The sequence below is a fragment of the Odontomachus brunneus genome, unplaced genomic scaffold, assembly GCF_010583005.1.
Source record: "Odontomachus brunneus isolate Ranch 3 - 2012 unplaced genomic scaffold, Obru_v1 Obru_scaffold_029, whole genome shotgun sequence".
Classification (NCBI taxonomy): Eukaryota; Metazoa; Arthropoda; class Insecta; order Hymenoptera; family Formicidae; genus Odontomachus; species Odontomachus brunneus.
In genome coordinates this window covers 1,883,844-1,909,825 of record NW_022639479.1, presented here as the reverse complement: position 1 = coordinate 1,909,825, position 25,982 = coordinate 1,883,844, and the positions used below count along the sequence as shown (strand labels likewise).

The window sequence follows — 25,982 nt, the reverse complement described above, 5'->3', positions numbered from 1 at the left end:
CTACTTACCCGTCTATTCACCGAGACTTCGGTGCGCAACCTCCTCCCGTTAAGAGAGCGTTCGTAGCCATTAATATGCAACAGTACGGGCCGCTATTCTATAAGGCGCGTCCATAAAGTCTGTCGTGAAGACTGTCAAAGGCGCATGGTCAGGATATTTCGCAGAAGTTTCCGCCGTAAACCCACCGTCTTCGCGATCGCGCGATGCGCCGAACTTCCGCGAATAGCGAATAAAGAGCGCCTTCTGTCCATCAAAGTTACGCACGCGTCGTTGCGGAACAGTGGCCGCTTATATCTTTCGTAACGGGCGCGTTAACTGCTACCCGTTTCAGACTGCAGCAGGTACTGAAGCTGACGACCTAGTGTCGTTGACGTCTCGGCCGTATTCGCGGATACTTTCAGGAGGCGAATAGAAAGCGCTCGGCGTTCTCACCGATATTGAATCCGAAACGAGCGCGGGAAATAAACAAGATGCGTGGAATTAAATGTGCCTCTTGGCTGAGGCAGTATTTTTCGCGACGTTTAACACTTCGACGGCCGCACTTATCTCGGGACAATTTTCGAGTGCCACAGATCTCGTGCTCGTTTAGACGGTAGTTAAAGAGACAACCATCCTCCTCGTACATAAATACGTATATCTTACTTAAAATTTTAAACTAAATTATAATTGCAAAGTTTTTTGTCGAGAAATACCTTTTTAGGAGATGATGATCGCAGAGTGAAGTTACGTATATGTTAAAATGTTCAAGATGTTCAATGTTCAGTGCTATTAAAAAATTTACTATATTTCTTGGTAAGACAGATCTCACTGACAGTCTATCTCTGCACTAAAACAGAAAAATCGAGAAGAATTTCTACGAAAGAGAAAACTTTAATCTCTCCGTGCACTGTCAAACATTATTGCCCTTCCGAAAAATGGAATTTACCTCGCGCTATAATATCAGTCTTCTCTTAGTCATATCTCTCTTTTCAGAATTAAATGTCTACGATGTCATTCTTCGAAGGAGACGAATGTGGTCGTTCGATTAAAAGGCGTGTCGTAACAAGCTACGAGCGGGGACTCGCGAAGCCACAATGTAAATACTTCGTTCCCCGGGCCGCGCGTGTCTCACATCTGCATTGCAGATTCGCGACAGTTTTGTGCACGTCTCGCTGGTGCCTGAATATTTCCTTCGATTCCATCGAAGAGATACCTCCGCGGCTTTTCAAGCTCCGCGCACGCGAAAGACATTTGGAGTCGCACGACATATACGTATCTGTCTTTATACATATACATGCATGATCTTCATCTCACGCACCGACTTTGTCGTCGTTCGGAGCACGTTGCAGTAATGGGTGCCATCGTTTCGCAATCGACAAGGCTATCAACTCGAAAAAGACGCTCTCACGCGAATACTTGCGCCACGTCGTGAGAATACAAATCTAGTTGCGATCGCGATATCGGTGCACAGGCAGAAAACCACGAAAATCTCCGGGAAGACGTCTCCGAACGCACCGAATTGACTCACGAGAGACTCAGCAGGCTTCCTCGAGTATTAACGCGCGCAAAGAGAAAAACTGAGTATTGGCAAGATCAATTGAAGCATTAGACGCAGTGGACATTTAATTTCCCCTCTTGTCAATCGTCGGCATCAAATTTGTTAATTATCCGAGACGAGCCGAAGCGGCGTGTGTTTCCGTTAATGCATATCCGTTAATGCGAGCGACATGTGTTTCCTCCACCTCTCGCTCCATCTGAACGACGCTGGGGAGCGTAAGCGCGTTCCCAGCGGAGCGATACACGCGGTGCGAATGCACAATGAGCCAACACGGCGCGACGCGGTGCGACCCGGATCGCCAACCGGCTGCGCGGGCATTCATCGTCTTTCAGATTGAAACTCAGCCCGGTAATATTTTCCCGCGGGCGAACTTGATTAAAGCACGGGCCGGCCTTTTAAACGAGCAAACAGTGGTCGACCACCGCCGCAGCATGCAGCACAGGAGTACGATGACTACGACTACTACGTGGTGCTGTGTGGTGGTTGTGCGTCGCGACGACGAAAGCAACGGCAGGCGGTGGTGGTGCGACGTAGGCAAATGCAATTTTATGCCTCAGTTTTTCTCATTTCGCTCCTGTCGTCGCGCTCTGCGCCAACCCTCCCGCTCGACCGTACTTTTTACCCTTCCGCGCGCGCCACCGCGAGAGGATCGTCTGATCTTCCAGTACGGTCGCTTCTTCGCCGGTCCCCGCATTTCTCCGCGCAGGAAAAATGAACTTCGCGTTTTAGCGAGGGTGTCGAACGGACGGGGATGCCCACTTGATGTTTTCGATGCACGATATAATCTTTTGGCATCTTCGCCGTTGAAACGCGTCGAATTATGTGAGCAATATAAACGTAAATCGCGCCCTCGTCGCAGGAACTTGAGATATTCCTTATTGAGATGTGGTGGAACGATGGAGACGGAATTTTAATATTTCCATTATGTCTACAATGTATCACCGGTGATATGTTCAGCCCATTGAAGGGGATGCTGGAGTCGATGGCGAACTGCAAAAATGTCGATAACGCAGAGACGATTGTCACTGACACAATAACGCTATCCTTCTCGTATTTCTTGTACATATAAATCTTACGTAAATGTGTGTTGCCATACATTTAGCGAGAAATCTAACCTAACCTATTACTAATATATAGAAATCTTTTTCCACGCTGTTCCGATATTTTTCAGTTTCTAAATTCAAATAGGTAAGGTACGGCAATATTCTTTCTGAGCAGAGTAAACTTGTGGTGTGTGCCTTCAGTATATACAAGCTACAGATCTTTACTATCAGATGTATATTTACTGTATATTTACTGATGTGTATTTATTGTAACTGACAGGATAATTTACACTCGAAATATCAACTTTTATATTCTGTATATAACGTAAACTTTGCAGAAGAAATTTAGTATTCTATCGATAACCATTTTGAATGCAACATCCCCTTAAGGTAGACGCGAAAAAGTCTTCGATTCCTATTTAATAAAGATTATTTTGATTCATTGTTTGATTATTCCTCGACAAAGATGAGACACTTTGTACGTCATATAATCAGATAAGCTTCGCTTTGATCGCCAGGTGTTCATTCATGAACGACAATAGAATTGACAATGAGAAAAATATGTGTGCGTATGAGAGTGTGAGTGTTTACATTTCTTGTCAATTGTTCTAATATTGTCGCACGTTGCATACTGTTTTTGTAACTGAGCCTTATATTACATTTTAAACAAAGTATTATAAACTCTTAAGAAAAATGTCAAGAAACAAAAGGTATTTAAAAGAATCAACACGATAAAAACAGACAAAGCGAAATAAAAATCCGATTTACCTAACAGAATTACATTAACGTGCCGGATAGCGCAAGGAGCATTAAAAGATGACTTTAAGCTTTCGAGATTTGTAGCAGATTCTAAATTTTGACTCAAGTTAAAGTCGTTGAACACAAAGTTGCTCACTTATCGTAGTTGCTTGATATTGCTTTTCTCTCTCGGAGTCAATTAATTAAAATATGTTTGACGTAAAAATGCTGCGTGACGTATATCGTATTCGAGACGCGAAAGTCACTCTCTAAAATCGAATAGTCCAACGCAGCGGAAAATGAGAGAGAGAAAGGGAACGCCAGCGCACGGGAAACGTACATTTATATGGAATTTTGATGCGCGATTCGTAAATTTCGGATTTCATTCTGCGGTGATTTATTGTGGATGTAACTTGGCCGCGTCCGATTCTGCATGGAAAATGCATTCGCGAACGCGGAGAGGGCGAGTCGAATGAGATGAAGAATGCATCCCGTGCAACAGATGCATTACGTTATTGCTGGTATGTGCGTAAATTTCGAATACCGTTCGTATCGCATGCTGAATTACGTTTGCGCTCGCGACTTCCTGGCTAATGCCCCATTACTTTTAAAACCAACTTAAGCCCCACCGCGATAACGCGTGCTATCCACGAACATTACTCATTTCAAAGATTCCCGTATGTAACTCAGTATTCTGAGTGTACCCGTTTATAATTCTCTCGGGAACTTTCAAGCTTCCTTATTCATCTCCTTTGCTTATTCTTTCCCTACTAGAAATTTATCCCACGCTCCTGATCAGATTGATCCCAATCAGTTATCTAATTTTATACAAGATAATAATATTATCGAATCCAGATTACAAACAAGCTACTAATTATTAATAATTCTTATTGCTAATACAATCCTGCCACCCTGCGTTTCCGAGTCGAAATTTTGATTCTGCTCGCGACCTGAATTTTCTGCACATCCTAAAGGATCAGTGTATGTTTAATGTACATGAAAACTGCTGTACTATTTATCGCCTGTAAGTGGCAAAAAATGCCATTTGCAGATCCTAAAAAAGTCTAAAAAGACTTCTCGACAAAGTTAATTAAATAGAATCAAAAGAATTTATATGGGAAAAACAGTATGGTTGGCCCATACATAAATTATGGATTGGAATCAACCTGATCAAGACTATGAGATAAAGTCGGATTTCGTGCATTCTCCTCGCCAACTGTATCACATTTTCACTCTTGAGACTTGGGGACGGGTTGACGCGCATGAACCTGCGAAGTGTGAAGACAATTTTCTCGACTAAAGTCCCACACATTCGCTGAGCTGGTGACGGAGAGCTCGCTTTTTTTTCCTCGCGCTCGTTTACGTCATCGAACGACGATGATTTCCCTCACCGGCACGGCACGTTCGTTAGAAACCGGACCGTTTTCCGACGTCACCTTCGCCGGGAACAAAGGTAGCCTTCTCGCAAGTGCGCCTCCGGTCTTATTAGCGGATCGGTCGTACCGAGGACAGCGAGGAACGCATTCTTTATCGCATTAACGCAGCCGTCGTTCGTCCTCGCCGGATGTGGTTCCGCGCGCGCGCGCGTGCATGTCAAAGCGAGTCGGATAATCGGATTAACGACCTCTTAGTGTAATTTCAGAGCGTCTGCCCGATAACGGAATGCACTCGGATCGGGTTCCGTTATCCCGTCACTTCGTGTCTCCCCACGGTGAGAAACTGCGCAGCATCTTCGAATCGATCTTCGAATTAAGATACGCGATCTCGCATGCTATTTGTGCGACGCACGTGTACACGAGCACTCACGAATAACGGGGACTGTATATTTAATCGTTTAACGCGCGTTTCACTCTCTCGAAGTTTCGAGAAGAGGCCAAATGAGATAAAAATAAAAACATACGCGGAGGAGGGGAATGAGGAGGGTGAGCTTGCACGCGACCCGATGATCGATAACGCAGATTAGTGTCGTTTCGGCGAACGATGGTGGTGATGTCCTTTCTCGATGTAGGTCGACAATGGTGATTGTCGACAAACGGTAGCGGCATCAACTTGACTCAGATTAAACGTTACCTCCCATTGACGTCTGACGAGTCGATGGCGAAATTAATGCCTCCGGGAAGCTTTGATAGAGATATTGCATCGCACACGAGTATATCAGTACATGCAGATAGCTACGCGCGATGCCCGACACAGTTGGGCGGGTTCCAGGCGCATAGTGAGTCACCGATATCGGCTCCGATGTTACTCGTTAGCGTGTAATTTCGCATTAATCTTTACCGAGTAGTCCACCGCTCTCGGTCGCGCGCAATTGTTTCGTGCGTTTCGCTATGGTAACGTGTCAGATTAGTTTTCCGCTTTCTTATATTCTGTCTTGCGCGTTCCGAGTCGAAATGTTCATCTTTTGAGGTACTTTGCACCCCAATACTCCATTTAACGTTTACCTTGATAATAAAACCGAGAGTTCCTCTTTAGAACTTTACAAGTGGAATTTTCTGTTCTGTTTTTCAGAAAATTTGTTTCAGTCTTACTTTGAACTTTCTCACACCTGTGTAAAGGATCAGTGTATGTTTAATACACATGGAGACTGAAATTCTACTTAGCGCTTCTAAGTGGAGAAAAACACACGAAATGCCTTTTAGGTTCTAAAGAGCAAAATTGGTAGGTTAAGTAAAATTAAAGGAGGGTGATATAGGTTTGAGAGCACCAAAGTAGACGTTAAATGGAAAACTAAGGTCGAAAGTAAGATCAAAATTCCGACTCGGCTAGACACAGTTGAGACGACAAGGCGCTTGGTCGTGATAAAGGAGTTGCGAGAAATCCGTCGCATTCGACGAAAGAAAGTCGCGATGTTTCGTCAAAAATAAAAAATAGAAAAGATTTTTATCATTTCGAGTTTTATAAATAGCGCACACGCGCAATAACGCGGACGCACCAGTTTTCTACGTTTACACGCGAATACACGTCTCATATTGCCGGGATGATACCGGTGCCATTTTAACGTGGCATCATCTTTCGGATGCTGGTTCACTTTTTTCCGGCCATTGTACGCGCGACGTGAGTGCACGCGCGCGAGCGCACGTGTGTGTGTGTGAAAAAGAGAAAGAGAGAGCGTGCGCGAATCCTGGCGAAGACCGATGGCGGGCGGCAGAGAGAGTGAGTGAGTCGCAGGATTTGAGCTCGCGAGTGGTATATGACTATGATAGTCCGTTGCATATTTCAAGATCCACTTGCGGACTGATGTATGCGAGCGACTCGTCGCGCGCGTGTACACGGTATAAGCACACACACGCCCGGCGCGCCGCCATTCTCGTTTTCTGTAAAAGCTCTCGGAGCCACTTGCCCGATTTGAACTCGTCCCTAAACGATTCCATTAGCGTCGTAATCGGTAATCGCGGCGATTAGTGCCGATCGTGCTCGAACGATCTCACGGATTCGCGAACTTGGCGACTCGTGCCGTTGTGCCTCGAATATCGTGACGGTCCGAAATACATTTGAAGGGTGTGTAAGGACCTGAGAAAGATTAAAATGTTCCCCCGACGTGCGCGATAAATTAATCTTCTCGTGACGAGCAAATTAATCAGCGAGTCAACGATGTGTCCTTGTCCGGGAATCAAATAACGCAGCTTCATTTGCGTGACGTTTGTTCCAATCGGCATATCGCGCGCCCTCCGTGAAAACGTCACGGAGAACTGCAAATTAATTACATCGCCTGCCTTACGTTTACGCGCACGCAGCGAAGCGCCCTGCCGATTTAGCGCCACGAGCGATCGCTATTTTGTTTCCTCGCGTTTTCACGTGCAACACGATCGTTTCCTCAGACTAAAATGTCTTTTTTTTCTTACAGGTACGTAATGGATTCCCCCAGCGGCTCCTGCCACCCTCGGTGAGTCCTCTTAAGATAATGTTCCATAATCAACGCGATGGTTACGTCATTCGACACCTACTTAGCTAATTGAGTAGGTTACGGAAGCGATCGCATATCGTGAGACACTGCGTAGTCAAATTGACGTTGTTTGCTGTCGACGTGAAAGGAAGAAAAACGATTTTTCCGTTGCTTTTTACATTCGGGATTACTTAATAAGGCTACCTTCGGATAACGTGTTTAAGATAGAAACTTAAGTTCTCGCTTTCAACCACTTTACGTGGGGAATATCGCGCGAACGTACGTACACTTCGAATGTACTATATTTACGTAGATAGAGCCGCGTATGGTTCATCGATATCTCGAAACTTGATTGCGGTCGACCCGGCGTGTCGTATCACCTTTTAGAAAGACGCGCGAGGTCGATGATGCTCGAACACGAGGACAAGATATCCCCTTCGACTCTTTCGTGCCCCTTTTGCTGTGCAATCCTCGGATGCGACCCTGCTGTGCCCTCCCCCCTCTCCTCCACCGCTGCGTCCGCCGTGCCACTTCATGACAATGCACTTCTATTGCAATTCCCCATCTATCTGTTTTCTGCGCGAGAAACCGGAATGCCGTCGATAAAATATTAAGGGCGACGGACGTATGTAGGGCGACTTCGCGAGGAGAACGCTTAAAGCGGGTAGAATGATTACCGCGTCGATGGGGAAGGTAATTTCAAACACGCGACGCGCGCACACACCGCTTGAAATTGTCTCCATTTCTCCGTCCGGAACTCATTGATTTTTCTCGCCTACATCCGCCGGCAGAGGCACGTCAACGATACTCTCTTGTATACCGCAGAAATCGTTTCACGCTTCCGATTTAGGAAATCGCGGATTTTACGAGATGACAATTATCGTTCTTCGCGTGAAAGAAGGAGCGTTTCTTGTTGTGCAAAATTTTTTTTCGGATGATGATAATAATAACAACTTCATTCTGGCCAGAGAAGAGGAGAGAAAGAAGAAAAAGTTAAAAAAATACGTATTTTTCGAATAAATATTTTTTACCAGATATACGGATTGTGTACCTTTCTCCTCCGTAAATATTTCAATATGCCGGTTAGAGAATTGTAGGATGTTAACAGAATTTACGCGAAATCCTGAGTGCAAAGGAAGAGGAGTATATATATCGGGAATTATAACGTAATTACAGCGTTACATTTGTTACGCATCAGCGTACCGTCTGAAATAACTACAACTGAAAATGTAATTTAATTGCCAGCGTTAATTTGGTCACGGAGGTTCTTCTCGCCTGACTTTTAACTGAAATGATTTTCTGTCACAATGGCGACGATAAGTCCTACCTAGATGCTTCCGCGCCTCGCTTTGTTCGATAAAACAATTTGTGCGCTCGCGAAGAATATTAGAGGCGCATTGTAACAATTCGCTCCCGACAATTTTCACGAAATGGCACAAAAATTGCGCCGCTGTCTCCAAGAAAGTTAAGGCTTTTATCGAAGATGCAATATTGCGCTTCTTGAATTCGCGGCGCGCGCGTTATTACTTCAATTTCTGCATTAACCTACTTTCCGCGGACACAATAAACGCACTTTTTTTTCGAGCATTCCTGTACTTCTCCTCAATTTAATTCTTAAATATTATCGCTTCCTCAATCTTTCTCTTCTCCATTTTCCCAGGACAATGCGATTGTACGATTTGTCGCGATTTAATCAACGCATTTACAACGATGGAGCAGAGTCGAGTGGCCGACTTTCACTACCGTGAATTTCGACACGACTTCGTGCCGGGAGTGTATCTCCACATTTTCCGAGATGCACCGACGCCGCTGCCAACTGATAGAGATCTAAAAAAAAAAGGAGACGCACCGCGTGCCGTCGTGCATAAATTTGTGCGCACGGGCGAAATGAGCGACGGAAATTACAACGTCGAGGGAGTAATTGGCCGAGATTTCCATCCTCGAGAAATCGAGATAACGTTGCGGGCTGATTCGCGTGGAAAGAATCGATGCGGCGAGGCAGCTTGACGAAGGGGCATTTAAACAATGTAATTTGCCGGCTCCGACAGCGGGGGCCATTAATTCGCAAAATTAGCCGGATAAATCGAGAGCGGAAGCGGCGGGGAGAAGTCTCCGGAGTGGAGAACAGCCGGCTGCGCCGCAAAGAAGAATGCTCGCTCGACGTTATTGGTTCGAACAAAATGCCGAATCACCGCGCGCGCTCTCTTTCAACGCATTCTTCCGATAGATGAAAGATTTACTTTCTTGTACCTTCTTCAGATACCGATCGAGCTCTTGCCGTGCGATAAATCGCGACCTGTGCTTGAGAGTTACAAATGAAAGTGATCGTATACGATCAATCGTCCCGCGCGTCCCTAATTGTCGACGTTTATTTCGCAATCGTAACGGGCCCCTCGCGTAAATCCTCTATTCGCAGTGAATATCTTCTCCCGGCCATTTTGGCGCTTCTAACTTCGACTCGCGCCGCTTTTAACTCGCAATCAGATTACGCGGGATTATCCAAAATCGACAGACGGTTTTTCTTAGCGCACGAATCGAAGCGTGATAAGCTCTCTCTTTCTCCCGCTCTCTTTCATTCACCAGTGAGGAGAGAGACACTTTGAGCTCAATAATTTGCTACAACTTGATAATCCTATCGAACAGAATTAGATTTCGATTTTGCTAAGTAAAGAGGGATTATAAGAGGATTTGTACGCTTCCTCTCTACGAAAAACACAATCGATATAACACGCCGGTTCTCGTCGAGAGTCTTTCATTTCTGGACGATCACGACTTTAGACGTGAACGACTCGTGTTTCCTATCAGGATGCCAGACGTATACATATATTTCGCGTATTCGTCCATAGGTCGCGCCGGATTTTAATTGGGTCTTCCACGCGAACTGCAAACGTTACGAGCTCGCGAGAGTAGTAAAGTTAATTAAGCACTTGTAATACGAACGCGGCGCGCCCCACGTCAAACGCGCCTTAATGTCATTCCGACAGGGCAGAAATTAAAGCTGTAGAAGGGCATAAACGTTTTTCAACGACGCGACTTGCGCGCAAGCTGCCACCCTTTTACGAGCGGCTTTCTCGAACGGTGGCGTTAAAAGATCGTCGCAATGCGCACGACTGCGAGTCGTTCGGTCGATATCGCGCGCGTGATCGATGCAATTTCCGTGTCTATTCCGAATCCCGTGACATTTCGTTCGCTCGCACTTCCACATACACATATACACCGCCGATCACTCGGGCAGATCTACCAGTTTCACGATAGAGCCCTGATCGCGAGCGATCAACCTGCCCGGATAGACAGATGCGTTTAAATTTGGCAGCAACTGTTTACTCGTCTTACATCGTGTCATGTGTAAGATTGCGTCTCTCATGAGTGCTTCATGTGGCACTCACAGAACGACGAAAAAGAAAAAAATTACCAAAATTTATATTAATAATTTATATTAAAAGCATTATATTAAATATACAAATGTAACATAAAACCCTGAGAATAAACGTTAATAAATTTGTTGTCGCATCAATTTGTACGACGTAAATTTAACGATCAATTCAATACAGCATATTTTTCTCTATAAATGCAATTAACAAATTATAAAATTTCCATCATCGATTGTCTCGTGTCGTGAAAATCATGAAAATCTGAATGGTTTCTCGATAATTCCCGAGCGACATGAATAGCTTTTTTCAAACTTTACGATATTAAAATCCACAAATTGCCCGTTACATAATAATTCAAATTAAATATTATTGTAATTCGCTCAAAAAATAAGCGGTAGTTGAAGCCTATATATATACAAACCGGATTTTTCTTCTAATTTACTATTTTTTATTGGAATGCTAAACTTACTAAGATTTATAATGTGTTTTGAACAAATTTGATGCTTATAATAAATTTGTAGGTATGTAAATTTATTACAAGTATCAAATTTGTTCAAAACATATTCTGAATCTTAGTAAATTTAGCATTGCAGTAAAAAAATAGTAAATTAGAAGAAAAATCCAGTTTGTTTACTATATAGACTCACATTAACTTCTTTGTTCGTAAAATTTTATAATATCTTATATAAGGAGAATATATAAATTCTCTTTTTTCAATAGATTATAATGAGCTTTTTTAGAATTTGTAACGAGTATATTTTGAGACTATTATCAAGAAAATATTCTTTGTTGAAGATAACCATAACTTAGGAGAAGGAAAGCAAGCTGAATAATCGCTTTTCTTAGCAGTGAAAAGATATTTCTCCCGATGTAGTGAGGCGCAACTTGCGCAGACAACAATGTGTGAACTTGTGGCAGTGCCGAGCAATTTTCTGGTGAAGTGCATTTCCACGGGGACGTAGGTGACTGTTACTTTATCGGGTTCGCGACAGATGAAAATTTGCATGTTAGAAAGAGTCGAGCACAATACGCTCGACCAGCGCGCAGTCCTCTATCGCTTTTCTATTACAAATTATCAGCTTTGCCATACGCGAGGCTGTGATATCGTGCGGGCGCCGCGAAAGCCCCGGTATCATCGCGCTGCTTCGTGTATCTCCGGCGCAAACCGCGCTGGGAAATCGAATTAAAGCCAGAATTCTCCGGCATGTTCTGTGCGGCGATCAGATACGGCCGGATTTCACGGACCGAGGAACGATACGGGGCAGAGAGTTTCCCTTGGCTATAAATCCCTATTTCAATATCCACACGGAGATAATTAATGTCAGTGCGTGTTGGTATGGGGTGCGCGATTTTCTCTCGGCGACGACGTGCACGTGTGTGCCTGTCTGTCTGTCCGCCTGTCTATGTGCGAACACGTGCGCGATACAGCCAGCAGGGCCGCGACGGTTAGCGTGCCGGTATCGTCGATTCCCGTTCGATCTCACGTTTCGGTAGTCGTGGAGCGACTTCCCCATTGCAGAATTGGAATTAATTTACCGGCGTTTTATAATACAATCGCGGCGCACGGCTCACCGGACGGCGATTTATAACGGGCGATATATCAGGACGCGCGGGGGTGGCTCCACGAACGGCGAACGAGCACGCGAAATTGCTAGTCTCAGCCCTCATTGTCGCACAGTCGAGTCCTATCCTGTGAGCGACACAGCGCCGAGCAGGTTCGCCAGCAAGTTTTCTCCACCTTTTCTTTCAGACAACACGATACCTTCCATACGCCTCTCTTTTTCTTTTCAACTGAAGTACAAAGTATAACTATTCCCGAGCAGTGAACATTGCATATTAGTGTAATTAAATCTTTTTTTTACAGGCAGGGAAACGTGTTGAAAATGTATGAAAAAACTATGAAATGGTTTTGCATATTAATAACGATATATGTCCGCTGAACGACGTCTGGAAGTGAGTGAGTGAGAGAGAAGTTGCAACGCGCTTTGTCATCACAATTTTAGAGCTTCTCTCTCATTCTCATTCACATCACACCTAAAAATGATGAACAGATCAATCAGGAATCATCATGCTTTGTCCTAACTCTAGGCTAGAAGAATTTTAGCCAAATTTATATATATGTCCTCACATGCAGTCCGATATCCACAAGCGCTACTCACTAGTGCGTGTAGGTAGACGCGTAGCAAAAGCAGCCAACAAATCTAATAAAAAAAAAAAAAAAAAATGTTGCACTCAGTCTTCCTAAAATCAGCGTTTTTTATATTAATCTCCGTTATCTCCTCTCCAGTACCGATATTCCAACTTATATTTTGTATCGAAAGTTGTTAATCTCCCCCTGTCTTTACATTTTGCAGGGCACGCCTTATTATAACTTCGAATCCATACTGCGCGTTCGATGTAATCGTGGCGAGATACATACAGATTGCATTTCATATCGGCAACTTCCACAAGACTGTAACTCGCGTAACTGGGAGAGCACCTTTGATTTTACTCCGCGAAGTTTCGCGCTCCGAGTGCTTCGCGTTTTAACTTTTTGCAGCTTACTGCAACTTCAGAACGACATTGTGCCGATCCTCTTACGCAGACGGGTTGCGAGGGAACATTTGTTATCGCCGTTCGGGTTTCTCTCTTTGTCACCTTTCGCTCTGATCGTACAATCCCGAACGCGCAACGCAATGTTGCGCCGCGCCATGTTTACATCGCGTTTTATAGTGCGCTTATAGAAATCGCGATTGCAGAGAGACTCGCAAAGCCGCGCCACATAATTTCACACAATCGAGCATTATAAAGCGTCACGTATTATTTCTCGCTACTCTGCACACACGCACAATGATTGCAGTAATTGAGGCAAAATTAAAAAGCAAAGCGTTTCTGTTAGTTTTATGCCACGACTGTTTTTATATTTTATTCTTTCCCCGTTATGTAACTCACCGACGAACAATATTTTATTTCGCTGTTTTATTTTTTTTACGTTTAACCCTCCGCAACCCGTTGCAACTTCGGAATGACATTCTACTTTTATTTTTATTTCGAATTATTTTCTATTACTGTACAATGGCGAAGCGTAGAAGCGGTTTTAACGGTTTGCGGTAGGAAGCACTACGCCGAGTTGCTTCTGCTCATTCTTTTCTTTCTCTCTCTCCCTTTCTCTTAGCATTGTGCTATTTTCCGTCCGCGAATGCTAGGTAAATAATTTAATAAACAACCGGCAACAGTTGTGTCAAGATAATCCGTTTGCATAGAATAACTGAAATCGCCCTTAGACACGAAAACGTAAGTGATAATGGCTGTGTCTTTTGTTGCCTCTCACAAAAATGTTCCGCTTTCTCTTGAGCATACGAAATTACTTAACGCTTAAGTCCTGTTCTCGACAGACTATGAGTGGATAAGCGTCCGCCTAGTAACGTGTTTTTCCACTTATCGTCTGCACATCGAAAAATGTCATTCTACTATTAAGAAAAGCGATTTTTCAGTTTGTTTTCCTTCTTCTAAGTGATGTTTATGTCCAACAAGAAATATTTTCTTAATAACAGTATTAAAATGTTTACTCATCGAAAATTTTAGAAAACCTCATACATTATGACGTGCTCCAAAGAAGATTTTATTCTCTTTACAAGAATATTGGAGAACTCTATCTAAGAAAAATAATGTGATAATGTGATAATGCAATGAAATTATGTGATAAGCAAATCGAATTTCTCTTTTAATCGGGCTTTCACAAGAGCCAAAAAAAGAGTGAATTTAATATTCTTAATTGAATGGGGATTCAAAATATTAAAATATGTTGAGTAAATCTAGTGCTTATGACGAACTTACGACAGACTTGCGGATATATAAACTTATGAAACAAGTAAGATACAATTGAATATAGTATGTATTTTTCTGTGTATGGAGGACCGATTCGAAGTATCGATAATGTCTTAGTAACTTTTTTACGTTAAATGTAAAAAAGCAATATTTATTTTTGGAATGCGATATACGATTAATTCAATCTTGTTGTCATGCACTCGAATCGATCTAAATGCATGAGTGTGCTTTCGCGATCGGGCGATTTATACACGATACACATCCAACCCTCGCGCGAATTATTTTTTGCCGGTTTATACGATATATACAATCGGCATGCATCGACGATGGAAAAAGGCCCGTGACCATTTGCGGAAATACGTTTCAGCTAGCTGATGCCGCGCGTTGGAGCGTCAACGCGGAATGTTGGGGCGTTGGGCATAAAACATCGGTGCCGAATTAGCGGATCGCGTTGTCATTCGAATGAACGTGCGCCAGCTAATGGAGAGGATTACGTTTTACGAGTGTTTGATGTTTACCAACTTCTCGCCGGGCACGCCGGCGGTATCATCTCGTTAGGCGCGCGCGACGTCGGGACAAATTGGCCGGCCATCAATCGCCGACTAATCGATCCGGTGCTTTAATTGATTGATTCGATCCGCGTGAGGATACATGATCCTGGAGAGACGGTTATATTTCGTCTTTCCGCGGAAAATCTCTTCTCCGACGTGCGACTCTGCGCTGTCGCTGATAACGGCTTACGCCTTTCAAAGCCGCGCCCGATGGTGTTTAACTAGTTCGCTTTGAACTTGCTTTCGTTTCAAGTTAAAGATATTTGTCCATTAATTTTAATGACATCGAAGGACTACGTAGGCAACTTCGAGGCGTCTTAATTGACAAAGGTGTCTCGCTAGCTCATTAACAAGTTTCCGAAGCGCGCCTACATAACGCCACTCTATCTTCCCGTTGGTTCTCAGTTACGGAGTTGCATAATTGATTGATTAAATTGCGGCGCTTTCGTGATCATAATTAATGCACGTTGATTGTCTAATGATAAATCTCATTAGGGCGTATATTAAACTCATTATCGTGCCTTTGTCTGTGTGCAAATGCGACGTGACTGTTTACGTGTCGTTGCGCGATACATGTAAGTCACAAAGACGTTTTGAAAATATTAATAACTCAGCAGTAATTTAATCTGTCGAGAGAGAGAGAGAGAGAGAGAGAGAGAACGCGCGCGCATTCTTTCAGATACTTTCTAAAATATCGTCAGTCACGCCGGAATTAATAATTATTTTCTTATGAAAAGTCCGAATTATATATTCCGCAGCGGCTGAATTAATTCGAGAAACCAAAATTAGCGCGAGTCTTTTAATCAGAAAGCACTTAGGCGCATTATACCTGGCGCCATCGCCGCCGCTGTTACATACACGTATCACTCTACACACAGAGAGAGAGAAAGAGAAAGAGAGAGACACACGTACATATATATATAACCAAATACAGACAGAGTCGAGTACGACGATGTTTTTCCAATGGCGAATTTGCAATTTAGATACGGATGCCGGCGAGTGTGCCATATGGCGAGTGCATAAACATTTCAGCCGAGGAAAGCGACCAGTCCGCTCGGATTGGGCGGGTTAATCAGGAAGGAGAACTCACGGGAGTGGACAACGTCGCCGGCAGACGTCATAAACGATTTTAGGGGTTTGGACATCGGCCGCGAAATCTGAGGACATTATTATCGCCGAGCTGTGGCCACACCGAGGCTTCCTCTCGCGCGCATCTCTCTCCCGCACCCTGAGACCGGAGTATAAGATAGTTCGGGTGCAATGAACATTTTTCATCGTCGTGTGGTCGTTATAATTGAGTTATAACGCCGTTAAAGCCGTTATAGCGCTGCTGACCGCGGACGCACAGCATGTGCGAACGAAGAGTGCGAAGCTCGCATACCTTTTCCGGCTTTCTTGCCGTCGGCAGCGGCTACACGATCTTTTCTACGCGGGGGCGCGAATAATCTTGTTGTTTTACTTCGTGAAATTGAGATTAGAGGTAGCTCGCGTATGGTGGGAATTTTTCCAAAGGGAACGTTACTAGCAAATTTCATTCTTCGTGTTACGCCGGCAAGTTCCACAGACCAATTACTTTCCTCCCCCGCGTGTTCCTAAAGCCCTCAGTGCAGCGTTATTTTTCATTTGTTGTTAACGAGAAAGAATACACGCCACGTGTGAAAGACTGTTGCAAGAATATTCACAACAGTTGCGGGGATTGTACAGTTAGTTGCAAATCGGTTCGTATGCTTTTTATCGAGTGAACTTACAACGCTTCAAGTTGTCACACTAAAAGGATTTTGTTGTCGAAACGAAAATTCAGTACACCGAATGAAAATTTGATTGGCAACCGAAAAATTTCATTGTCACTCTATGTATGCTTTGCTCTCTTAGTAATACATATACTCGACGCAAGTGTACAGAAATGGTAATGTGCCAACCAGATCGTATGTATCAAATATTTTAATTCCAAATGCAAAGTAATCTTTTCAGTATAGAATTGAAAACCACTGTTGGCAAATACATATGTATACGCACAGTAGTCGGTTATAAATATGTAAAAATTACTTTTCAAAACAACTCTCTTTTAATTTGAATTAAATTCTTCCTTCCAAATTTCACAAATATCGCATTCTCTGTATACAGCCGGCTGATGAAGTGTAGCAACGCTTTTCCCCGATGAGTTTTGCAACGTATTCAGTACCTACTAGGAAAACAGAGTCTCTTGAGAATGACTGAAAGATAAATTTTCCTATTGGACACAGGATGCGTTGTATCCTGAGATTCATCGAGGAAAAGTGTCTCGTTGCGCTTAATCAGCCGACTGTACTGTCATTTTTCGGCTACTGTGATGACCGATTACCACGCACACATGTCAGCAGTAGCTGTCAAGTCTGACAACTTGAAGCGCTGCAACTTCATCGGGTAAAGCTGGCTACACACACTTTTCGTAACAGTAATCGTAAGACATAAGAACATAAGAATTGACTAATTGCGATCGAGTATTTATAAAAATAGCGACCTTACGATTCGACAATTCTCAACATGATTGGTCAATTCTTACGTTACGTCTTACGGTTACTGTTACGAAAAATGTGTGTGGCCAGCTTAAAGAATGCGCAAGCCGACTTGCAACTGACCATACGTAACTAATAATCCCACTAACGACCGACTTCCTTCGATCGCGCGACTTACGAGGTGTGTGTTTGTTTGCCGTGGCTCTGTCGCGGGTTGTCCGTGTGCGCGAATGGAAGCAGCCTAATTATCCATCATTGATTGTTTTTTCACGGCTAATCTCGCTCTTTGCGGGCGTCGCAATCCACTTGGTTAAACTCTTAGCTCGGGTCAACGACGTTAGGAGAAAAAGACGCCGGTGTATCGACGACCGTGTAGACACTTGTAGCTCGATTTCCGAGATACGTGACGCCCTGCCGGCGTCCTAGCTCGCTCGCTCGACCGACCGACCGACCGACCGGGGATAGTTTACGACTCGGGCAGACACCACGACGTCCGTACTCATTTAGCTCCTTCTCGAGAGCAGGATACTCGATCCGTCGAGCGTGTTTTCCCCCCGTCGCGCGAAAAAAGAACGAGAGTCGACGAGCCGCCTATTCCCGATCGTGTCCACCTTCAACGTAGGAAACTCGCCCGTTCTCCTACCTTCTGTTTCCCGAGGGTATATCGTTATCTCGAGGACTGAAATCCGCCGTTGGTCGTTTGCTGCCTCTCGAAACCCATGCGCCTGTTTTATTTCCCGTTCTCCCGCACCCTTTCTTCTCCCGCCTTCGATATCGTTGATTCTCGCGTTTCGTGTTTTTCGCCGATTCCCCCGGCCTTTTTACATCCTCGTTCGTTCTTTCGCGTCTGAAACTCGTGCTCCCTTTCTCTCTCTCTCTCTCCCTTCACGCAACTCTCTTTTCTCTCCCAATGCGAGATTTATCTTCGGTTTTTGTTCGCCGTTCGCCAGTCTCTCCCTCACCCCTATCTTCCTCTTTTGTCTTACGCAACGCTTTTATTATTTCTTAAACGCGTACGATGTGTCGCGCGTATTTTCTCAATTCCCGACGGAGAGAGGCGAAGTTCTCTGCTGATTTTCCGCACAGCGCGCATTGAAATCGCGCTTGAGGTCTACGCTTTTCGCGCTCTCTTCGCGATTTTGCCAAAGCTGGCGGAACAACGAGGTCGCGATTTTTCCCTTCTCTCCTGGCCGACTTCTTACCCGCTTCTTTCGTGAATTGTTTATACGAAACTTAAAGGACAGAACACAAAATGCTTTTCCCGCTTCTTTAAACTTCTTTTGCCCCGGCGACAGTTGTCAGTCATAAAGGGGAACGAGAGGGTCTTTCAGGCCCTCAATCACGGCCCTTGCCAGCCTTTCTCAAGAACGTATCGTTCTTCTAAGAGATTGGTCGGCGAACCCTCTGTTGACCAGACGTCCACCACCGTGTCCTGATTCTCGCGCGAGGGTTTTATTCCTTCCCGGCTTCTCGTTTCTCCGATATTGTCGGCCGGAACTTCCGCCGTCACCCTCGCTATTTCACTACCCTTTTTCGCACGTCTCGCATCAATTTCGCCGACAGTCGCCTCGATGATAAAATTTCCGTGCGATCCTTCGGCTATCCACAGCGTTGTGGGAAAGTACGCGCGAAGAAACTACGGAGGGTTTATTCGCGAGGAAAAAGTGCGATTTTTCCTTTTTTTTCGTATTTGTCAATTTCGTGAGTCGCTCACGAAATTCTGTTCGCATGCTGTCGATTTGACAGAGTTTTCACGGAAACAGATTAAAAGTACCATTCGTCATATGATTTTTTTTGCTGAACAAATTTATGTTTTAAAGTGCGTCTTACCTGACTGAATATCTTACAGATTAGATGCGAATTACCAGGCGAAATTATCGATAATTAGATGATGATTTAAAGAATGATTTATTTATTCTGCAAGTTCTCCGACGGATAAACAGAAAAGTTTCAATAGAAACTGCGGTCTTCTTCGGGAAGTTTCACCGGACGAAATTAATTATTTGTAAATTCAGCAGCCTCTCGCCGCGCGTTCGCGGAATTCTTATAATTTCTGAGATAAATTCCTCTTTCGAGTACGTGCTTGCAGAGCACCGCACGACCAAATAGAAATAATACGATACTCTCGTCGAGCTTCTTCTTCCGACTTCCGCGGAAACGGCATTCTTTACGCAACTGGGACAAAGTTCCGGGCGGGTTCGTGTATACTTAACAACGAACGTATCGAGGAATGTCCGGAGCTTTAAGCCAGATTTTACCGATGGGCATTCATCTTCCCGCGGAAAATGATTGCGCCGTCAAAAGATCCATTTTACAAACTCACTCAGCAAAATGTATACATCGAATGCAGGCTCGGCGATACGTATATCTATAATCGGATTTGCAGCGGATCGATCGCGATTGCGAGCGTGTCGCCGATTGACGGTGATAACATTTTTCTCTGAAAAAGCTGCGCGCGACTGGAACGCGTGTTCAAGCAACGTTTCGTGTTTTGTGTGCTGGCTGCATGTTTCATCGTACAAATAATTTGACGAATACCGGCGATTCGTTATAAAAAGCTGCCTTACGCTCACTCGCTCGCTTAATGACGCGGGCCATTAACCCTCTAAAGCACAGATTTTTCCCGTCGTTCAATGAAAAGAAGAGTATCAATTTTTCTTTTATTTGAAATTCAATCTAGATGTATTTGCATATACTTAGGCAAGTAGTAGAAAGAGAGAGAGAGAGAGAGAGAGAGAGAGAGAGAGAGAGAGAACAGTGAGATTTTGTTGATAGAAAGAAAATCAAATGAGTTATCATGATCTCTCTACGCTAAGCTGCACAGATTTTAGCACTTATTTAATAAAGCTTTCTATAATTTCTACCTTACATTTTATATGTAGAATATGCAAGCTTAAAAATTGCACAAATATCGTAACCTTAGTCATAACGTTAAAGCATTCATGCAGTCTGATGTACACCGAATTTCAGTAAAGCTTTAACAATTATCAGAGAAAAACTTACTGGTCTTTCTAATTATTTTCCAATATTATATGTTTCGATATATAATTGTTGATTATTCAATAATCCATCGTTATATAACACAGTTTAAAATATATCATTATATCATAACATAAAATATTATATATCATCGTTTACACTATATCCAAGTACAATGGGAGCAATTAGAAATATTAATGAGTTTTTCCGCCTAATACTCCCGAAATTTATCGGAGCGAAGTTTCACTCGAGAAATACAAATTTTCATTCATATAGAGCGAATTCTCCATTCTGAATTGTCGAATGGATATTTTCATTCGAAATTGAAAGACGATTTTGATATATTGCATCGTCACAGAGACGAATTCACTCATATGGAGCTCCATTCTAAGATTGAAACATTCATGATTCCAAGTAACGGTATTTTCACCATCGTGCTTTGAATGAGGTTTTGTCCCCAGAAATATACAGAGCAGACGTTAAGGCTTCATTAAAGCTCAGCGACTATCGTCTCTTAATTACCGGCCGCGATACAAAACAACACCCTGTTCCCTCGCGCGCAGATGAAGATACGACATCGTCGATTCGGCGAATTCGTCAAAATCGACAATTCACACGACACGCTGTCGTCGTCATCGTCATCGTCGCGCGATCGGTGCTCGACACAGTTTCGCGAGAAACTGCGCTCACGTCTGCATACTTCCGAAAGGCGTAATTGCTTGCCCGCGGAACTGCGCCAGGCAAGGCGGCAAAGCGTTGCAATCGTAATACGGCGATCGTGACTCGACTCGACGATCGGCAAATCATCGGTACAGCCGACTCCGGTCGACCATCAGCGCGAATCCTTGAGAGGAAGGCGTCCCTTTGATTGCTACCTCACCTTCTTCCCTCCTTTACGGAGTGCAAGTCCGTCAAGCAATCCGTACTCACTGCGCTCATTTGCATCGGTAGCCGTCCGCGCGGCTGCTTTTCCGCGCGATCCTCTGCCGCCACCACGTCAGTGCGCATTAAGCCGAGCCTGGCAAAACAGGCCTGGGAATAGACCGTTGCATATATTTCGCATTCCCCGAGAGCGCGGTCCCGGGTCGCGTTTGCAGCACACGAACGCGGAAGGAGGTACGCGGCGATGTTGCAGAGCGATCAAAGGCAACACAAAAGCCGACGGAAGTTTCACGTCGAAGCCACGCGCCGATTGATTGCATTCCCCGGCGCGCAGCCCGCTCGTACCGCGGCTATCACAGTATCAGTTATTAAAAATCGCTAACCAGCTCGCAATTCTATTATACCCCGTTTGACTCGATTTGGTATTCTTAGCTCCTCGTTAACCGCGGCTACGACGTCACGCACAAGAAAATAACGCGCGAGAAAATAACGTGCGATTATCTCGCGTTATTTTACGCGACGACCGCACAGTAAGAGAGTAAAGACCGTCAGTCATGTGAGATTTAGCGTGTGCGAAAAATCTCGCTCTTTAATAACCTTTTATTGGAAAATTCGGTGTCGAATTGACGTACAATTCAATTATTTTCGTGCCCTTCCAGGCCCCTTCAGGCCTATTTGGTAGTCACCAAAATTTCTTTAGAATTGACAGTCTTTAGCAGTATCTCGTTGGGCTGCGAAAGAGTGAGAAGTATTTGCTCTGTTGAAATTTGCCTGCATATCATTTCAATTTGACAAGAAGCGTCCTGATTAGAGCTAAACGATCTTTTTCACGAATCTTTTTCAACGAAATTAGCGGATATATTTAAAAAAAAATTATTTTCTTTGTTATAATTTATAGTAATTATTTCTCTATATAATTATATAGTTACAAATCCTAGACATTTTTTCCTAAAAAAGTGCGACTCTTTTTCTGTCTCTCGCTCATGCTGCACAAATGCAGCATGAGTGTATGAAGTTGGCACCCCACTTCTTGAAATTTATAATTTTGAAAGTTATTCCAGATTGTTCTGACTTTGTTCCAAAGTGATGTTGGTTCATTCGAAACGGTTTTCGAATAAAACAAAAAAAATGATTTTTTGAGTTGGCACCCCACTTCTTGAAATTTATAATTTTGAAAGTTATTCCAGATTGTTCTGACTTTGTTCCAAAGTGATGTTGGTTCATTCGAAACGGTTTTCGAATAAAACAAAAAAAATGATTTTTTGAGTTGGCACCCCACTTTTCGAAAATCGAACATTCTGATACCACAATAGATTGTTCTAGTTGTTCCAAACATTGTTCCAAAAGGACAAATCCGTACGTTGAATTATAAGTCCAAAAAATGAAAAAAATGTTTTTGACCTGGCACCCCATTTTTTTAAAATAAAGCATTCCGATACCGATATAGATTGTTCTAGTTGTTCCAAACATTGTTCCAAAAGCACAAATCAATAAGTTTAATTATAAGCTCAAAAAATTAAAAAAAAGTTTTTTGACAAACAGTCTATCGGACCAAGAGTAAACTTATACTATCTTTCTTGTTCCAACCGAGATCTTTTTGTTCTGAATTGTTCTAGGCTTAAGAATTATAGTTCTAGAGTATGAGACTCATAAGATCATTCGTTCTCCGAAAATTCGTAAAAAAATCGATTTGACAGTACTCGACGTCAAGAGTAAACACATGCTTCCTTTCATGTTCCAACCGAGATCTTTTTGTTCTGAGTTGTGCTAGGCTTAAGAATTATAGTTGAATTATAGAATATGAGACTCGTAGCGTCATCCGTTCTCCGAAAATTCGAAAAAAAATCGATTTGACAGCACCCGACGTCAAGAGAAAATACATGCTTCCTTTCTTGTTCCAACTGAGGTCTTTTTGTTCTGAGTTATACTAGGCTTAAACGACGAAGCAACTTGTTGCGTAAGCCAAAAAAACTTTCCGTTCAAGCTAAAGGCAATGTAAATATATGTATTTATGTAGAAACATAAAAAATTTTTACCCTCCGTTTGCATTATGTTTTTTACTAACGTCATTTGCACGGTGACCCCTTTAAGTCCTGTAACATTTTTTTGTTAAACTCATCTAAAAAATCTGAAAAAATTCTGAGATACTCTAGAGAGATTATATTTTATGTTCCAATAGTTACTTTAGTCATTTATTAACAATTTTTTGCAATAACAATTTAAATTTGCCGAAATCGACAAAAAATGTAATTTCGTAAAAAAAAATTCATAACTTAACAACATATTAAAATTAACAAAAATATTTTCAAGTTTTTTTAGATGAAACTATTTTCTTAAAAAAAAAAAGTTCTATATACTGATTTAAAAAAGTATAATTATTTGGATGATTGAAAATACGGATGATTGAAATATATTTCTGAGGTGACAAAAATTCAAGAAAAAGATGATTTCTTACAAAAATTAATCTTTATTATAGGAAAATTGGCGGAAATAATTACAAAATGTCATGACAAAATAAAGTGAAATTGCTTTGTTGTTTAAGTCTAGTATAACTCAGAACAAAAAGATCTCAGTTGGACCAAGAAAGGAAGCATGTGTTTTCTCTTGACGTCGGGTGCTGTCAAATCAATTTTTTTACGAATTTTCGGAGACGAATGATCTTATAAGTCTCATACTCTAGAACTATAATTCTTAAGCCTAGAACAATTCAGAACAAAAAGATCTCGGTTGGAACAAGAAAGATAGTATAAGTTTACTCTTGGTCCGATAGACTGTTTGTCAAAAAACTTTTTTTTAATTTCTCGGGCTTATAATTAAACTTATTGATTTATGCTTTTGGAACAATGTTTGGAACAACTAGAACAATTTATATCGGTATCGGAATGCCTTATTTTAAAAAAATGGGGCGCCAGGTCAAAAAATCTTTTTTTTTTTGTTTTATTCGAAAACCGTTTCGAATGAAGCAATATCACTTTGGAACAATGTGGTACAAAGTTAGAACAATCTGGAACAACTTTCAAAATTATAAATTTCAAAAAGTGGGGTGCCGACTTCATACACTCATGCAGCATGCCTCTACCGTTAGCCGGATAGAACATTGTGAAATTAGAAAATACGAAAATACAGAATACTAATTTAGAAAATTAGAAAATACAGGAGATGAGTTGGTTTATATCCGCCGAACGAATACGTTAGTTCCATGTAAATTCAACTGCGCAGTTTTCGCTTCTAACTGACGAGGGATATCGATGCAATTGATTGCATTCCAGCGATGCCACCGTCCGATACGCTGCAAAGCCCGTTATTGAAAATCACTGGCTCTATCGAATTTTTCCTTTTCTTTTTCACAGTATAACGATCCGTTTCATTACATTTTACTTGTATTGGTGAGTATTTTATGCATCGCAAAAGAACGCGAGTAAATGACCTTTCAATAGCAAGTCGAAACAAATGTTGGTCGGACAAATGTATCATACAAGAGTGGAAATACATCTTGAATTGATTAATTATCCGACATTCTCCAGCTATGTGCGGCAAAATATAATATAATATATACATAATTACATTATATATGATTTATAATTATTAATTTTTGCGCGAAAGAGAGAAGAGAAAATATTCAAAGCTACCGTCATATATGCCGAAGCACGAATCCTACTCTCTTCATTATTCATTCACTTAGAGGATATCATGAATTTATACATACTTTTTGCCATTACATTTTTTATTTTACTTTAATTATTGTCAAGTACCCCCTCTGTGCATGTATGCAAAGCAGGTATGATGCTGGTGTAGCAGCTCTAAACGAAACCCTCACCACTTAACGCGATCATCCCAAAACTTTTGGGCTCGCATAAATTTTCTCTTCGCCTAACGAGCATTTGCATAATTTCTTTTAGTATGTCGCGCTCGCGCGTTCAACCGGGAAAGCCGTTTTTCGCGAACAATGGCTGGACTGGTATTCACAAGTAATACTTTAGCGAGGTATTATCTGGACAATAAACAAAGGAGCGACACGCAAATTCAATAAAATGCGATCCGCGGCGCGTTTATTCGCCGACCGACCGACCGGCGGAACACAAAACGTTACACAAGCGAGAGGGCGCGCTATCACACGGTGAAACGGGTTAATTTTGTTTGAGCATTCGCCATGAAAATTTCATAACGGTTCACGGGGAATGGGAGTGTCACGTTCGTAATACAATTTTACCGTGTCGTCGTTTTATTATACCGAATTCTGCATTATCGCGCATTACGACCAGCGTAATAGTGCGTAAAGGCTACTCCTGTTTGTGCCCGCCGTGATTTACCGCACATGCGACCTTATCGGGTGGCGCGAGCCGCGATTGGCAACAGATTAATCGCGCGGGGGTCAATATAAATTTCACGGCGCGGAAGCGTTTCCCGACTGCGTAAATCTCGGTTGGGCGGCTGGAGGGTTAGCTAAATCCCGACGGTAACGCATTCAAAGGCGTAAGCCTCCCTCAAACGTTGATTGAATTCACAAGTTTCGCTTGTCGATATCGCACTTTGTGAATTCGCGTGCGTGAAAATGCACACACCGGTGCTCTGCGAACGGATCGACTGTCAGAAATTAGAAATCGTCCGGATGCTGCGCGAGCGATCGCGGATTTCGATCGTGCTGCGCCTCAAAGAGAGAGAGAGAGAGAGAGAGAGAGAGAGAGAGAGAGAGAGA

At 42.9% G+C, this 25,982-nt stretch overlaps 1 protein-coding gene across 20 annotated transcripts in view; it reads left to right on the top strand.

The window, feature by feature from the left end:
- Positions 1-25,982, top strand: part of LOC116843001 (dystrophin, isoforms A/C/F/G/H-like) — a 557,622-nt gene that overhangs the window by 296,913 nt on the left and 234,727 nt on the right. For 16 of the 20 annotated variants that reach the window (XM_032812942.1, XM_032812944.1, XM_032812923.1 and 13 more), the window contains one exon: positions 7,163-7,201. The exons of the other annotated variants lie outside the window; for them this stretch is intronic. In XM_032812942.1, coding sequence (XP_032668833.1) covers positions 7,163-7,201 — 39 coding nt within the window. The remainder of the gene's footprint in view (positions 1-7,162; positions 7,202-25,982) is intronic. 20 annotated transcript variants of the gene reach the window in all.